We start from the raw sequence: 18,325 nt of genomic DNA, 5'->3' as shown, positions 1-18,325 counted from the left end.
GGGATGTTTAACAGTTGATATATTAAGTCCATGGGGTACAGTCTGCTGAAGAACTGTAAAGACCAAGTCTTGGACCTACAACTAGAATGGCAGCACCATTGGACAATCCTAGAAAATATACACTGTGGCATTTTTTCCTAAATATTACTATTAAAGATCTGCAATAAAGCATGGATGTGAACATACTGAAAGTCAGAATCAATAACCTCAAGAAACAAACTTACTTTCAATCTCATAAGGCCCATATTGTTCACTTATTTTACAAGAAGTTTTAGGAGAAAGTTGACAAGGGTATATTTCCAACATGAAGACATAAAAGCCAAGCCAACTACACATCACTCATAAATAAATAGTCTGAAATCTCACAATAACACTGTGTACAAAGGATGCATCTGTGCGGGTCTGCGCAGGATCATTGTCTCTACCAGGCACTTAGCAGGAACCTATTTCTTCAGAGTAAATTACTTTTTGGCAGAAAGCAAAAGGTGAAGAACAGTTCCATCAAGCTGTTTGTCTTTGTGACGTTCATCCTCTACTTTCATCAGGAAATCTAAAATGACTTTTAGAACAGTAGAAAGGCCAAAGTGAATGTTTGTTATACATGTGACACAACATGAAAAGTGCAAAGAAGATTTTATTCTCTATGGATGTTGGAGTTGAAGTCTGTACCATCTATAGGTTTCTTATTCTTTAAAGGTGTATTTCTGCTCTGTAACCTACTAGCATATCCATATTACAACTGCAATATGACTATAAACTTCCTCTTTGCAAAAAGAAGAGAATCTCCCCTTTGATGTGATATCAGGATTGGGTTTCTAGGTGACACAAAACAGAAGAGAAAAGTTGCCGTAAAATATTAGATTTTTAAATGCAGCTCCAGATTCTCCAGTGCCAGTCTTCTCTTTAACCCCAGGCCCCTTTTCATTTTTGCATTTCCATTTTTCACTCTCCACCTTCAAAAATCAAATCACCTTGCCTTAGCCCGTCTTACACCTTCCTTCTCTATAGGATCTTCAGATTCCCGCAGGCCGGCTGTATCACTCAGGATAATAGGATATCCTCCAATATTCAGGGTTGCCTCAACAACATCTCGAGTAGTGCCAGGGATGGAGGAAACTATGGCAGTTGGTTTCTGGCCTAAAATAAAAAATGTAAAAACAAAAATATAAAAGCCTACTTTTGAGCCAATGATTATTTTAAAGCAGATCTCCTAACAAACTGTATACACCATGAAAAAACTATTCTGTTATTACTCTAGTATTCAATATCTTAGTTTAAAGCTACTACTTTATTAAGAAGTACATTTGTATGTATTTTTATGGTTCAATCATGTTGTCTGCAAGGGGGCTGTTTGGTATGATAACTAGGGAATATTTTAGGGAACAAGAGAGTGTTTTAATTTCTGAATTTTTAATGCCGCCACATGAGTTTACTCCCAGGGGCATACTGAAACCTGAAGCCGGCACTGGGACCATATATATTCAAATTTATGTATCAAAAATAATTGTCCATTTGCCACCAGATTCATGTATTCTAGCTTACTGCATCCCTTAACAGCTCCCACTTATTCAAGGTCTATTTGTCATCCTGGGTGTAAAAATGGAACAGATTTTTTGGCAACGGTGCGAGCTGAGCCAGTGTTGTAGTGTAACTACTATACATTCAGGCAATCACAGACTAAATTTTACCCATCCACACTATGCCATCAATGCCATATCCAGATCAATATTAAATTATAATTTTACCAACTGCCGCTATTTAGAAATACAAGCACCTCGGATTTTAACCGTAAGAATAAAGGGAACCTGCCGTGTTGATTATGGCCCATAAAAAAACCACAGACCTGTTTTGCAGGACTTAGAGATAGATCTTTAAAAGCTAAATACTAATGACCTGTAAGGAGTCACAGGGCTGGAGAAGAGTCATTCTAGCATGTCCTCTCCTCTACATTAATCAAGCCAAGAGTGGTCAGATCAGTGTGACTCCTCTTCTCCGTCCTCGTGACATCTTAGGTCTTTTATATGCAGCTTTTCAAGTGTGTTTCTCATGTAAATTATGAATCTCACAGAATATAAAAAGAATTGTGATCATATCACCGTCCTGCATAGAAGATTGGTGACAGCTTATGGGTCGAAGTCGAAGACATTTAACCTTTTAACCTGTAAGAAATAGGACGGTTGAACCTTTCAGTTTTTCTCAATAGTTCTAAAAGGGTCATATCCTTAAATGTGGAACACATACACACACACAATAGGACACACTTTAAGGACAGGAAACAGAAGAGAGACTGTAACTGATGCTGTGACTGTTTAACCTTTCTTAGAGAAATTTACGGTCATGGAGACTAGATGTAGTTTATTTTTTTATTCCAAAATTCTCCTACCATTTTATCCATTTAAAATTCTCCTACCATTTTATCCATTTAAAATTCTCCTACCAATTTATCCATTTAAAATTCTCCTACCATTTTAAGGTGGTCTAAAATTAGCTCTTTTATTACTATATGGGAATTGACTTGAGGTTGGGGTACTTTTATGTAGTTAATATGGCAGTGAAAATGGCATCACCTATTCGATGTGGCTTTAATGAGTTATACTGGAACTGTACTTCTACTTCAGCAACAAAAGTACAGTTAAAACATAATATTTATTAGTCTAACCACTCAAATGATGGCCTAAACACAAGTTATGAAAAAAGTCCCAAATAAGGATATGAACATAAAATCACAAATAGCCATTAGACCTCCATACAATCAAGCCCAACAGATCTGCCAATGAACCTACAGAGTGCATATACACTTAATTTCCAGCTGAGATACACCATACTTTGAAAACTCCACAAAAAAATTAAAAATAAGGGCATGCCTTACCAGATCTAAATATGAAAAATATATATACAAATGAAAATATAAATACAGCATAAGGACCTTAAATAATCTCGTCAGAGTGAACAAAAAGGAGCCCTATAGAAAAAACTTAAAACACTGGTATATATGAAGGTAAAGGTAAAGTTGGGTAATCTCTTAATGGCCATTCTGCATAAGGAGTGGAGCCTAGGAGGCTCCCAAGAATAGAGCCACTGTTTACACAGGTGTGTGGTCCAATAAATAACTAGTGGTGATATTTTCGAAAGACACAGCCCGGTAACCTAGGTGCCAGGAAGCCCTGAAAATCAGGTGATCTCATGGAGACCGGAAGTACGTCATACCACTTCCAGGGGGTAACTGGGTAAGTAATAAAAAGAGGAGTCGTCTTGGTGATGGATGTGCGCCTGCATGAAAAATCAAACATGAGATATTTCAAGAGCTGGCAATGTTCAATGTCCCCATGGTTATCACCAACCCGCTGTCGAAATTCCTGTTATGGTCTTGTCAATATATTCCACTCCACTCCAGGTGTAGGTTTATGGATCACTATCATGAAACGACAGTTAAACACTTTGATCATACAAGTTTTGTCTATATTGTTACCATGAATGGTTTTACCAGTCTTAAAGGGGTATTCCAGGAATCAGCATAATTCATATACAAGTGGGCACTCAAAATATAAGCAAATGTGTAATTAGTTGTTATTTTAAATTTTGCTCCCCTTAGCAGAAAATGCTGATGACATAGACTGTAATGAAGAATTAAAATGCTACTGGCCCTTTAATCAGTCCGTTAATTTCCTCCGCGCAGTCCGTGGCAGGACAGAAGATGGCTGCTGGTCACATGTCCACGTCACATGTCCTGCACCTGCCTGGGCAGGGTCATGTGATCGCCACTATGTTTGGCTGTAGTCGGTTGGTTGCAGTGCATCCAGTATGGCCAGTGTTTTGGTGATGGCAGTTACACATCATTACTATGGTAACAGAGCAAGAAAACCTGTTAGATCATCACTGGGAGCAGAGCATAAGTGGTGGGAGGAGCTACTGAGAACTAAAGGATCATGGAACTTGTAGTTTCCAGTGGCGGCCATCTTACTGATAACTCCACCTACTTTAGAGAGGCCATAAATTTTGTAAATCATAAAATCAAAATATTTAAGCCCCGTTTTGTGACTAATGACATTTAGTATTATTGAATTTATTTATTTAGATCATCATGGGTTTTTGTGTCAGACCTTCATATTCCCGGAATACCCCTTTAATAAAATGGCACGCAATACACCCACTGCATCTGAAGCATTCTGTGGACCTGTGGTCCAAGCAAGTCCCTGGTGGATTGGGGAAGGTAAAAGGGCTATGTTCTAGTCTATCCCTAATAGACCTCCCTTTTCTGAATGTCACAGATGACTTATCATTAAGGACATCCTTGAGGTCCGGGCCCATCCGGAGGACTGGCCAGTGTTTCGACAAAATTGCCCATGTCTCCTCGGAGCCACTGTCAAATGTGGTTATCATCCTTATCAATTTACTGGCAATCCTAGGGGTCTCAGTTTTACCACTCAAAAGTCACATCTCAGTCTATAACCTCTTTCCGTAAAACGAAAACAGGGATCATCCGAAAACTGTTTAAAATCACTGTTGTTACTACAGTTACGTATCATGCGCAGGTACTGCCCTTTAGGGATTCCCCTTTTTAGGGCCAATGGATGATGAGTCTCCCAGAGTAATAATGCATTAGTGTAAGAAGGGTTCCTGTACACAGATGTTTCCAGAAGACCTTGTGGGCCTTTCTTAATCAGTACATCTTGGAATTGTAGACAGTTATGATGGATTTCACATATGAAGTGTAACCCGACTGGATTATCATCCAGTTGTCTAAAAATGCCCAAAAAGACTCCTCTCCATAGCACAAATATATCATCGATATGTTGTAGAAACAGTTCAACTCTTTCAACAGTAGGGTGTCCCTAAACACCAAAGTTCTCTCCCACCAGCCCAGGAGCAAATTTGTTGGGGAACATGGACTGCCCATCGCACAAATTTGCAGTAGATGACAGATCAGTCGAGGTGGCTAATACTGGAGTCTGTAGGCTTGTATTCAAGGCTTGGGAGTACAAATCAGCAACAATATTGAGTCCCCATTTTGTAAAGCATTACCTGGATTTTTATTAACCAATCACTGTACATGAGTCAAATAAAAAAAATACCACATCCACAATAGTATAGCAGTTATAGCTTATTCTAAAGTACCAGAAGCTGCTGTTTAGCCACTTTTTCTTTAGAGTTCAGAGTTCAATCTTCACAAATATTCCCACCATAATCCCACCATGCAATAACAGTCTAATCACATGCTGCAATTCCCTGCTTTTAAAGGGGAACTGTCCCATATTTTACCCCATTAAACCACAATCTCCTCAGGGTCGTTTACCTATAAAAACTCGCTGTGAAAAGTCCTGTGAAAAAGAGTCATTTATTGAGATGAGCCATTTTAAGGTCCTAGCTTTGGTCTTACAGTTCCCAGAACTATGTTTTTGGAATCATATCAAAAGAATATCATCTTTCAGATCAGAAGTGGAAATACTGTCAGTAAAAGAAATAGGGGGAATTGGATCTTTATATGAATCTTCTCCAGCCTCTTGAAGTGACTAATTTCATGCAAAATATGAGTCTTCTCTGCTCATTTCATATGATATTGTAAGTAATTTTAAATAGATAAATGGGCGAGAGTTCACATAAAAGAGAGTGGTATTAAATAGCCTACCTGAGGGGGCTGGTAGTTTAGTGAAGTAAAAGTCCTTTTAAAAGTTTTCTTTGAGTTAAAACACAGCAGATGAACAGTTTCAGAACATAACTATATATATCTTTTGAGCATGTGTACACTACTGGAGCTTTCTGTAAACAGCAACACCACCCTGTGGACATGTTTAGAATTACACATGACTTGGTGATCAAACTTGTGCATTTATGTCCGACTGACCACATATCTGCGCAAATTAAACTGTATATATGACAATTACTTAAGGTATCACATTCATGCAATGACTGCATGCAGATAGTGCCTTTAGATGTTGTATAGTGAAAAGAACAAACACCACCATACCAATTGTCATTTAACCAAACAAAATTACTTATTAAGCAACACTGAAAAAATGTCACTCCATTGAAAATTCACTACAGACAGTAATAGAACGGTGTCCATGTAGACAGGGAATTCAGCCAGATGCCACTTTGGACCCTCAGATGATCCAGAAGTGTCCTCAACTAGCTATGGTCAGTTGACATCTTTAGTCTACATTCATGCATCACAAGTCATGTCTAACACCATTGGCAGTCTGGCAAACTTGATTCAGTCTTATGAGACTTCCCCATATTCATTTCCATTATAATATAGAAAGACAAAAGGAGATTGGAATTGTCCTTCTTTTCCCAATGTCAAACCAATTATTCAGAATACTGAATTGTTAAACTAAATGAGGCAGGCTTTGACTATCATTTAAAATAAAGTCACTTCCACTTTTCCTTATGCAAGACATACTATAGGCCAAATTTACATCTTAGTAACAATGGCTAAATGATGCAAACATCACATGATTGTAGATCCCTAACATACTGCAAAGTATGGGTCCAGTGATTTATAGTCAGACAGGGATGTACTATAGCAGTGGTAGCGAACCTATGGCACTGGTGCCAGAGGTGGCACTCAGAGCCTTTTCTGTGGGCACTCAGGCCATCACTGCAGGACAGAGTTCACCAAATAGGACCAAATCCACCAAATCTTCCTGCAATCCCAGGCAACTTAAGAGATGCTGCTTTTAAAGTGAAACATCATTGGCTGTTTGGAACTGCGGGGAAAGTGAGAAGGTGTTGACAGAATTGCAATACCTTTGGAGGTCCTCATTCTGGACCCACCATTCTTCCTCTACAGAGAGATCCTGGAGAGAAGCTACAATGAGAGTCTTTCTTTCAACTGTATTGGTGGCCTCAGGTGCCGATACGATTGAAAGATGTAAAACAACAGGTAGAAATAAGTTACTGCTTAAAATGCCATGTTGGCACTTCACCGTAAATAAGTGGATTTTGGGCACTCTGTCTCCAAAAGGTTCGCCATCACTGTACTATAGGTTCACAAATTCCACTTAATTCCCTTGTCTGAAACTGGTGTAAATGTGTATTTTACAACAGATTACCACTTACTTATTACATTCATTAGGCTACTTTTTCCTGCATTTGTAGCTCCTGTGAGTACAACTTGCACTCCTTCTCGCAGCCTCTCTCCTCGCCGGTTGTCCTTAAGATGCTCCTCCAGTCCTCTCATGAGCGTTACAACAACTTCATCAACTGTGATTTTAAAAGAATGAGTAAAACTATAAATAACCTGACAGATTCTTTTTAAACTATACAGGTGCATGTACCTGCTACAATGTTTCACAAAAAGAACACATATTTCTTCCTTTTACATATTTCATACAATACAATAGGGTGGTACATATGCAGCTGCTTTTTCCTGACACTTTCCACATGTGTAGTGGATGAGGACACACGAGGGCTAGGCGAGGGGTAGGCGATCGTCTAGGGCACCACCCTCACCTCTGAAACTAGTAATCATTGGTATGTGCATCTTTAAAGAGGTTTTCCCATGAAAGAAAGTTCCCAAATTATAACCTCCCAATGATGTTTACACAACAAAGAGCATTTTCACCCCTTTATTTTACAATTTTGTTCAGTAATATTGATGTTTTAGCTCCTATCACTCAGTGATGGTCAGTGTAAAATTCCACAGTGTGGGGGCAGGGACTCTCTAAGCAGATACTTCATGATTCTTCTGTGCTATGAGATGCAGTGTACAGACAATGTTCATAGATTATCAGTGTACAAGTTTATCTACAATTTTATTTTGCTTCTGAACATTCTACTAGTACCCAACACAAGTGCCTTTGTCTGAGATGGTCTTGTAATGCAGGGGGAAGAGCATGAGGCTGAGAGCACTGCAATATGCAGAGTATATTTAACAATCTTGTCTTTGTGGGAATACCCCTTTAGGTTGCACACACTGCTGATTAGTGGAAGCAAGTAGCGCGATATTACATCTGCAAGACCCAGGCGACATCATCCACTAAGTAATAAGATTGTTGGCGGAGTCTGTGTCAGAGAGGATGGCGGTATCAGGGTCATCTTCTGCCAGTGTCTTGTGTGAGCGGTGAACCATGGGCCAAGAAGAAAGAGGGGAAGGTGAGTATTAATATTTTTTTTTTACTGTTCACCAAACTGGGAAATGGGTTAGGCAGCAAGGGGACCTGAGGTATCTAAAGGGGACACTGTGCTCGCTGAAGGGGGGGGGGCAACCATCCCAGATCCAGAGGGACAGTCCCGGTTTTCAGGCTCTGTCCTGCTTTCCCGCCAGGCTGGAGGTATGTGCCGGTACATCAGATTTGTTGGCATCAGCTCACAGAGACAGTGTGGATTACAGTGAAAGTGCAGAGAGTCGACAGGTGAGGACATTATGAGAAGATGCCGTACCTGCCTGCTTCACTGTTACATACAGCAGTAGAGAGGAGGTGCTGTGGGAGAATGGGGAAAAGTAAGTATATATGTTTATTATTTTAATGTGGGGGACTGTAAGAGGGGCAACTGCAGGGGGGAGGGGGGGCACCAAAAGAGAACTACCAGAGTGGGGGAAAGATAAAAGAGGAGGAGCTACTTGGATACTGGGGGGACACAATGCCAGGGGGAGATGGAGGCACTAAGGGGGGAATTATATTGTGTGGGGGTGGAGTAATGGGCACAGCAAAATGAGTGCCTTAGGGCAAAAAAAAATACATTTGTGCACCACATGTTTTTTGCTCTTTTTCTACTGAAAAAGGAGATAAGGGGGGGGGGCTGTGCTGTCTGACTAATGGAGGGAGCCCTGTGCTGATTATCTCTAGGAGTACATAGAGCTGTTTATAGAAAGGTTTCAGAAGAGAGGGACTGCTGCTCGCTGCTCATTTAGGAGGAAGGAGGGGGAGGACAGGTGATGTTCTCTGTGTGTAGCTGGGAGGATTGCCGACTATCTGCTGTTTTGTGGTTGCAAAAAAACACAAGACATCATGGGAAATGTGGGCAGCCTGAATTTGACTCAACTACAGGCCAGAAACAGGAAGAGGTTAGTCTCCACCCACTTCACTATTGCGGAGGAGGATTTCTGACAAAACTTCAGAAAATGCCATAACAACAAATATTGTTCCGCTCACCCATTGCTGACTCAGTTTGTTAATGCCAGGTGCACGGTATTAGTCCCGAAACATGTATTAAGATGGAAATGTTGATAAAAAAGAATGATAAAGACACCATTCCCTGCTTATGGTCTATGTGGTACTTTGAAATGTACTAGAAAATGGCATAACTCTGAAAAATTAAGGGCAAGCAGCACAATATGGGCATTGCGCTATTTTTTTAAGTTCTCCTAATATATCACTAGACAATTTTATAATAAATAAATTTCGACAGTTACGCTTTAAAGCATATGTAATGCTCATAAAACTTTGCAGAGAATAGTAGTCAAGTATGTGAACAACAGGAGCAACAATGTTTCTGGGAATTATGTGACCTGTAATCATCATTTACAAACAAGTTTCTCCTTTGATGTGTCTGTCTGTAAAGTTGCTGCTGGGAAGAGCTTTATCTGGTATGAGTCACTGCTCCCCATTGCTAAGAGGTGCCGAGTCAAGGCCATAAACCTCTTTGGTGGCTTTTACACAACTGCAAGTTGTGCACCCACATCACCGGCCACCATACAGTCATAAGAATGGAGCCTAAGTGAGTAAGAAAAGCAGATTAGAAGGAAAGGAGAGAGTATCATAAGAGCAGAGTAAGTGCAGAAAGAAGACCCTTGCTCTGATAAGATATATTACAAATATTCTAGAGGTCACTTGTTCTACTGATTCATGCAAGGTTTGTTAGCAATTATGTGTCCATCTAAGTTGAGTATAATGCTTAAAATTCAAGTTGCAGACAGCACATTATAACTGCACCTAAAAGGCAAAGCCACTTCAAGAAGAACAAGAATATCATTATTATTGATCCAGAGATATGTAATGTACATCAAGATTTAAGTTTCTTGCCTTGTCAGCAGTGTGACATTTTCCAAAACATATTTTTTATTAAACAGTTCATAACATTCATTCAGGGAACATAGCAATAAAATACAATACAATGGTTATAGAAATATGGTTTCTGGAAACCATTACCTGCTAATATAACATGTTCCTCCACATTGTCATCTTCACTAAAATCTATGAAGGCCTCAATGTGAGCAAGAGCCTGGTAAGAGGAAAAGTACAAAAATGAGCTGTACAGTATTTGCTCTATATTATATTATAAGAGCAACAGGTGGATGACTGACAACACAATGATGACACAAACTGTTGTTGCTGAACAGGGCAGGGATAGGGGTAACTACTATGTGATTAAGGGTACATTCACACACGGTATGCCTGCCGTGAAAGCATACCGCCGTTTGCTGGAGATGAGGAGGAGGTGACCCCTCCTCCCTCCATAGAGAATAGCGGCGCGGATCGGTGGATCCAGATCCCAGCCGTGCCGCTATTGCCGTCTATGGGGACGTACATGCGGCCGCATGTACGTCCCCGCAGACAGCCGTGTGAATAAGCCCTAACCCTTTAAGGACCTGGCCCTTTGTTTTTTTCATTTCTATTTTTACTCCTGACAAACTTTTTTTTTTTTTTTTTTTACACATAAAGAGCTGTTTGGCGGCTTGTTTTCTGCAGTAACAAACTGCACTTCATAGTGATGGTATTTATTTTTCCATGCCGCGTACTGGGAAGCAGGAAAAAAAATTCCAAATGCAGTGAAATTGGTGAAAAACCGCATTTGCACCATTTTATTGTGGGCTTGGATTTTACAGCTTTCACTGTGCGCCACAAATGACATGTCTACTTTATTCTTTGGGTCGGTATGAATACGGGGATACCAAATTTGTATAGGTTTTATAATGTTTTCATACATTTACAAAAATGAAAACCTGTACAAATTTTTTTCAGATTTTGCCATCTTCCGGCACTAATAACTTTTTCATATTTTGGCTGCGGGTGGTGTCATTTTTTGTGAGTTCTGTTGAAGTTTTCAATGCTAGCATTGATTTTTTACAGATTTTTTTATATTTTCAAAATGGCCAAAAAAAATTCAAATTTGGGTGCTATTTTCCGTTATAGGGTTAAATAAAGTGAAAACCAGCTATTATATTTTGATAGATCTGACATTTTTGGACACGGCGATACCTGATGTGTTTATGAATTTTACTGTTCATTTATATTTACATCATTTCTAGGGAAAGGGGGGAGATTTGAATTTTTAGGGGTTTTTTATAATTTTTTTTTTTAACTTTTTTTTTTTTCAGACTCCCTGGGGTACTTTAACCCTAGGTTGTCTGATAGATCATCCTATAATATACTGTCATACTACGGCAGTAGAGTCATGACCAAAAGTTTTGAGAATGATACAAATGTTAGTTTTCATAAGTCTAAGGCATCAGGTTTTATAATTGCAATTAATTGCTGTTAAGCTGATCACTCTTTATAACATTCTGGAGTATATGCAAATTGCCAAGTCAATATTTGCCTAGAAAATGAACCTTTTCCTCCAAAGCAAATTTCAACTTCATTGCAAGTCTGCCTTAAAAGGAGCAGCTAACATTGTTTCAGTGATTGCTCCAGTAACACAGTTGTGGGTGTTGATGAGGACAGGGCTGGAGATCAATCTGTCATGATTAAGTAAGAATCACACCACTGGACACTTTAAAAGGAGGCTGGTGCTTGGCATCATTGTTTCTCTTCTGTTAACCATAGTTATCTCTAAAGAAACACGTGCAGTCATCATTGCACTGCACAAAACTGGCCTAACAGGGAAGAGTATCGCAGCTAGAAAGATTGCACCTCAGTCAACAATCTATCGCATCATCAAGGAATTCAAGGAGAGAGGTTCCATTGTTGCCAAAAAGGCTTCAGGGCGGCCAAGAAGGACCAGCCAGCGCCAGGACCGTCTCTTAAAAGTGTTTCAGCTTGGGGATCGGGCTACCAGCAGTGCAGAGCTTGCTCAGGAATGGCAGTAGGCAGGTGTGAGTGCATCTGCACGCACTGTGAGGCGGAGTCTCTTGGAGCAAGGCCTGGTGTCAAGGAGGGCAGCAAAGAAGCCACTTCCCTCCAGAAAAAACAACAGGGACAGACTGATCTTCTGCAAAAGGTACAGGGAGTTGACTGCTGAGGACTGGGGTAAAGTCATTTTCTCTGATGAATCCCCTTTCCGATTGTTTGGAAAATGTGGAAAACAGCTTGTTCAGAGAAGACAAGGTGAGTGATAACACCAGTCTTGTCTCATGCCAACTGTAAAGCATCCTGCAACCATTCATGTGTGGGGTTGCTTCTCAGCCAAGGGAATCGGCTCTCTCACAGCCTTGCCCAAAAACATATCCATGAATATAGATCAACTTCTCCCAACCGTCCAAAAGCAGTTTGGTGATAAACAATGCCTTTTCCAGCATGATGGAGCACCTTGCCATAAAGCAACAGTGATAACTAAATGGCTCAGGGAACAAAACATATTTTGGGACCATGGCCTGTAAACTCCCCAGATCTTAATCCCATTGAGAACTTGTGGACAATCATCAAGAGACGGGTGGACAAACCAAAACCAACAAATTGTGACAAAATGCAAGGATTGATTGTGCAAGACTGGACTGCTATCAGTCAGGATTTGGTCCAGAAGTTGATTGAGAGCATGCCAGGGACTATTGCAGAGGTCCTAAAGAAGGGTCAACACTGCAGATATTGACTTGCTGCATTAACTCATTCTAACTGTCAATAAAAGCTTCTTTACTCATAATATGATTGCACTTGTATTTCTGTATGTGATGGCATGGCAACCGATCACGTCATGGGGAGTGACGCTCTCCAACAAGATGGCAGCTTTGACAGCACCGATGTGCGGGTTAACACCCGCAGTTGGTGCTAGCACCGATCACGGGTGTTACCGGTAAGTCTTTGCTGCGATATGCAGCAGAGACTTACCGGCTATGGAAAGGGCTCAGCCCGTGAGCCATTTCCATGCACCCGCAGCCGTAATGGCACGTCACAGGTCGTGAAAAGGTTAAACAGTGGGATGTACATGTAAAAAATACAAGCATATGTCGTGACAACAGGTTGAATATAAATTTCTAACCCTGATCATTTGTTGGCTCCATGTCTGGTATAGCTGTCCAAGCTCACCAGACATCTGTCGCAGGGCCTGCCTTCTCTGAACCTCAGTTTCTGCATGAATGAGATCTCCCAGACCTTCAACCTCAGTAAGATCCAACTTTCCATTTTGAAAAGCTCTTTTGGTGAATTCACCTGGATCTGCTGGACGAAGCATCTTGAGGCACCCTATAAATAACCAAAGTGAAATGAATACATAAATACATTAAATCAAGGGTGTATTTTCAGCAAAAGCATTTCTGAGCTGCTCAGAGCAGTTTCACACATAGAGGGTTATTTAACATAAGCCAGTGCACAAGTATGATAGCCCCGCCGAGCATGCGGAGTAACTGCTCTGGCCTCTTGATATACCTGGCAGGGGCATGCGCAGCGTCTGGCTTGGAAATAAACATAGCTGGCAAATTTTCACATATGAAAATTTGTCCCCCTGCACAGGAATGCATTGCGTCTGCCCACCCCCCGCCAGCTCCGCACGTACCCCATCCCCCCTTCATGCTCCCCCCTAGCATGGGGAAATAATCGCAAGAGCTAGCAATACACTATCATTTTTAATTATTTCTGGGATACTACACAACTAGCGTGGTGCAGAAGCCGTGATATACACTGCTTAAAAAAGATAAAAGGGAAAACTCAAATAACACATCCTAGATCTGAATGGATGAAATATTGTCACTGAATACTTTGGGGCACATTTACTAAGCGTCCGCGGAGCACATTTTCGACGCATTTAACTGGGGTTTTTGGCGCACGCGATCAGATTTTGGCACAATCGCACCGACTTTCATGTGACACAAATCGGGGGCGTGGCAGTCAAACAACCCTACTGATTCGTACTAAGCGCGGGATTTAACATTGAAAATGGTGTCGCAAGCCATGCACTTACATGCATCGGGAAGAAGAAGGCGAACTCCGCCGGACCTCAGCGGGGAAGCGACACATGCAGGAAATTGGACACATGATCTTAGTGAATCGCGGCAAGCTCTGAATCCGTGTCAAACAACGCACCTCAGGGATCGCAACGGGAATGGGTAAGTAAATGTGCCCCTTTGTTCCTGCACAGAAGGTGAAGAAGGTTCACGCTGGGCACATGCGCCAAACGTGACTAGTCTAGAGCCACGCAGCCCTCCATGTGCTCACCAGAGGTAGCCTGACTGCCATTTGGTACTGAGATAAGATCCTCAGTCCCCTTGTGAGACCAGATTCTGGTGTGGTTGGTCTTGGGTTCCTCCTAAAGCAGGACAATGGTAAACCTCATATGGCTGGAGTGTGTCAGCAGCTCCTGTAAGATGAAGGCATTGAAGCTATGGACTGGCCCGCTCATTCCCCAGACCGGCATCCAATTGAGAACATCATGTCTCACTTCATCCACCAACGTCACGTAGCAGGAGTTGGCAGTTGCTTCAGTCCAGGTCTAGGAGGAGATCCCTCAGGAGACTATTCGCAACCTCATCCAGAGCAGGCCAAGGCAATGTAGGGAGGCCATAATAATCTTCAATTAAAAGAGTAAGCAAGCGGCACTCACCTGTTTGTAACTCCTTTATTTCGGGTGCATAGTACAGGGAGGTGCGGGGCCTGGCAACGGGCCATTTCACGCTTACCAGCGCATCATCAAGCCGTTATGGAGGCCATACACAATACTGAGTCTCATTTTAACTTGCATTAAGGACATTTAATCAAATGTAGATCAGTCTGTAATGTGTTTTTCCATTTTGATATTGTGAGTGACTCCAAATCCAGGCTTCCATTGGTTAATAAATTTAATTTCCATTGATGATTGTTTTGTTGTCAGGACATTTAACGTTGTACAGAACAAAGTATTCAATGGGAATATTTTATTCATTCAGATCTAGAATGTGTCATTTGAGTGTTGCCTAAACTTGGAAAGTTTCCCTATAAAAATGCATTCATATTCTGTGCTTAAAATTGGCATATATGCCTTGACAACATATTCATTAAGCATTTTGCACACTTGCCCCACCCTGCCCATCATAGGGTATAAGATATGACATTGTCCACCAAAAATTGTGCCATAATAACAGCACATTTTCAGCTGTAAACAGATACTATATATACACTCAGGTATAAGCCGAGTTCCTCAGCACAAAAAATGCACTTCGAGTTGGCAGGCAATATAGTGGGGGCTTACAGGCTACATACTGGGGGCAGGTTGAATGGCTATATACTGGGTTAGGGGGCTGGCTATATATTGAGGGTAGGCTAGATGGCTATATACAGGGGACTATATACTTGCTTTATACTTGGGTCAAGAGCAGGCTGGCTATATACTTGGACTAGGGGGCGGTGGCTGGCCATATAATGGAGGCTGAATAGTAAATACTGGGGGGGAGGCTGTGACCAATACATTCCCCACCCTAGGCTTATATTCGAGTCAATAGGTTTTCCCATTTCTTTGTGATAAAATTAGGAGACTCAGCTTATTTTTGGGTCGGCTTATACTCGAGTATATAAGGTTTGTGTGTAAATTTTATAATAGATTATCTAAAAAGATTTAGTATGACTTGACAGTATTAATCTTCTTTATGTCCATAATCTGCGGTTTCTGATTTATTTAGTTGAGCCACCAACTTCCTCTCTGCACTAAAAAACTACATTCGGTGTCAGGCATAAAAAAAAAAAAAATATTACATACCTAATGCCTGAAGTATTCCATTTACCACAGCTGGCCCTCCATGCACATGGTATTCACAGCAGTCTTCTCCTGTGAAGCTATGTGGACCTACAACAATGCAAACCAATAAGTCAGTCAATGTAAATGTGTTATGAAAAAGAAGGCAGTATTGCAACTCTGGCCTCAGTGCCTCCTACAGAATTCCCTATCCTGATGGTCTTAATACAGATAGATAATTCGAGATATATATATATATATATATATATATATATATATATAAATTTACATATGTATTTTTACAGTTTAATACCCTCACGATATATATCAGTGATGGTGAACCTTTTGGAGACCGAGTGCCCAATCGACAACCAAAATCCACTTATTTACCATGAAGTGCCAACATGGCATTCTGGCGGTAACTTGCTACCAGTTCTTCAACATCTTTCAATCGTATCGGCCCCCTGAGGCCACCAATACAGTTGAAAGAAAGTGGGCAGATTCAGCCCTCATTGTAGCTTCTTTCCAGGAAGAATTGTGGGTCCAGCAGGATGACCTTCAAGATTTTTCTGTCAAAACCTTCTCATTTTTCCTGCAGTTCCACACAGTCAATGCAGTGTTGCTTTAAAATAGCGCTGAGGGGAGAATTTCTTAAGTTGCCTGGGAGGAAGGAAGAATCTGTGGATTTTGTCCTGTTTGGTGAACTCTGTCCTGGGATGATTGCCTGAGTACCCACAGAAAGGGCTCTGAGTGCCACCTCTGACACCCGTGCCATAGGTTCGCCACCACTGATAGATACAATATAATGGTACGCTACAGAATACAACCTTATGTGGCTCAGAATAAGGAATAGACAGATCTTCATATTTTCCAGAATTGTGATGTTCCATTGTTACATTCTAATTTCCAATACATTTTTTACAGTTTAGCTCAAACTATACATATATTTTATTTCGGAGCATATTTATTACACAATACCTACATCAAATTATATTGTGAGACAAACATATCTTTCTTTTTTTTTGTATAATACAAATGTGCAGTAATGTAATGAATGTTCCATATTTATTGATATCGTCCCTAGTCTAAATACATAATGGTGAATTGTTATTTTATACCTAATTGTCAATTATTTTGTATTTATTCTATGAATAGTCCATATTAATAATAACCTTCTTTCTCCTAAATACTTAGTGAATAATCCATATTGGTACTAACCTTCTCTCTCCCGAATAAATAGTGATGGATATGGATATTGATTAATGTAGTGTATATATCCCGTATTATAATTCTCATTATTCTTATTTATCCCTCAAAAAACATTTCAATTCAAAATCTATATTCAATCCACCAGCTGCAAGGGTAGCCGACTTATAAATCCATTGTCCTTCTCTCTCATTTAACACAGTGTTCAAATGTTCAACTCTCCAATGTGTCACCACTTTATCAAATGCCCAAAATTTCAATCTCTACGGATTTTAATTGTGTACTTTTTTAAAAAAATGTACCGATAAACTACGTGTCACCAACCCTTTTCTAATATTCCTTATGAGTTCACTTATCCTTGTTTATTAGACCGTTTGAAAATATGAATTGTTATTCCTCCAACGTTATATATTTATTAATGTGTCCATGTGGGTTAGGTTATATAGTCAGAACGGGGCGAAAATTAAAAACAAGGATAGGTGAACATAGGTGAAATATGAAGATCTGTCTATTCCTTATTCTGAGCCACATACGGTTGTACTCTGTAGCTTATCATTATATTGTATATAGTGAGATTATTAAACCGTAAAAATACATACGTAAATTCATATACAGTATTTTTCGGACTATAAGGCTCACCGGAGTATAAGGCGCACCATCAATAAATGCCTGCTAAAATGTCTAGGTTCTTATATAAGGTGCACTGGAGTATAAGGCGCACCTGATTATAAGGATGAATGACCAGCAGGTGGCAGACCTGTGCACAGTTCAAGGCAGCTGTTGTCTGTAAGTACGGTTCATATATAAGGCGCTCTGGACTATAAGGCGCACCTTTGATTTCTGAGACATCAAAATTTATAGGCAAATTTGTAGATTTGTAAAGTTGTGAGAGATTGCAATTTGTTTTCTATGAAACATATGAAATATGAAAACTATAATTTGAGATCTATTAAAATACGATCAATAAGACATAACACTATGTGATAGCTATGATGTGTGAAATATTCTAGGGTCTGCCGGTTGTTCTAGCATAAAGTTATATCTCTTGAATAGAAGATAAATTATGGTAACTGGATAGAATCCTAAATGATTGAGTTTCTCCATGGATATTATCACTATGTGTGAATAACGGTGAACTGCTTGTTGGTGGAGGTAGAAAAAAAACCTACTCAATCTGACGTGCTAGAATAAATCCCTCAGGTTGGAAGTTAATGTCGTGTTAATGGTGTGTCAGGTAATGTGACTCCTGATAGGCTGAGAGGTGTGTCATGGCAGTGTTTTTGGATACATTGACTTTCAAATTTTTTGATTGGTGGAGAGTACAGCTAGAGGATTATAGGTTGGAACCCACGTGGGTTTGAAAATGAGGGAATTTCAAATG

At 40.3% G+C, this 18,325-nt stretch overlaps 1 protein-coding gene across 3 annotated transcripts in view; it reads right to left on the bottom strand.

Moving 5' to 3' along the window:
* The window catches only part of GTPBP3 (GTP binding protein 3, mitochondrial), a 44,218-nt gene that overhangs the window by 11,525 nt on the left and 14,368 nt on the right, over window positions 1-18,325 (bottom strand). For all 3 annotated transcript variants that reach the window (XM_072155684.1, XM_072155675.1, XM_072155693.1), the window contains exons 4-8: window positions 15,763-15,849; window positions 13,078-13,280; window positions 10,092-10,164; window positions 7,060-7,203; window positions 972-1,137 (exon numbers count right to left, since the gene is read on the bottom strand). In XM_072155684.1, the coding sequence (XP_072011785.1) occupies window positions 972-1,137; window positions 7,060-7,203; window positions 10,092-10,164; window positions 13,078-13,280; window positions 15,763-15,849 (673 nt within the window). The remainder of the gene's footprint in view (window positions 1-971; window positions 1,138-7,059; window positions 7,204-10,091; window positions 10,165-13,077; window positions 13,281-15,762; window positions 15,850-18,325) is intronic.

This window comes from Engystomops pustulosus, chromosome 1 (genome assembly GCF_040894005.1).
Source record: "Engystomops pustulosus chromosome 1, aEngPut4.maternal, whole genome shotgun sequence".
In the NCBI taxonomy this organism is placed as follows: Eukaryota; Metazoa; Chordata; class Amphibia; order Anura; family Leptodactylidae; genus Engystomops; species Engystomops pustulosus.
This window is presented reverse-complemented; position numbering and strand designations above follow the sequence as displayed.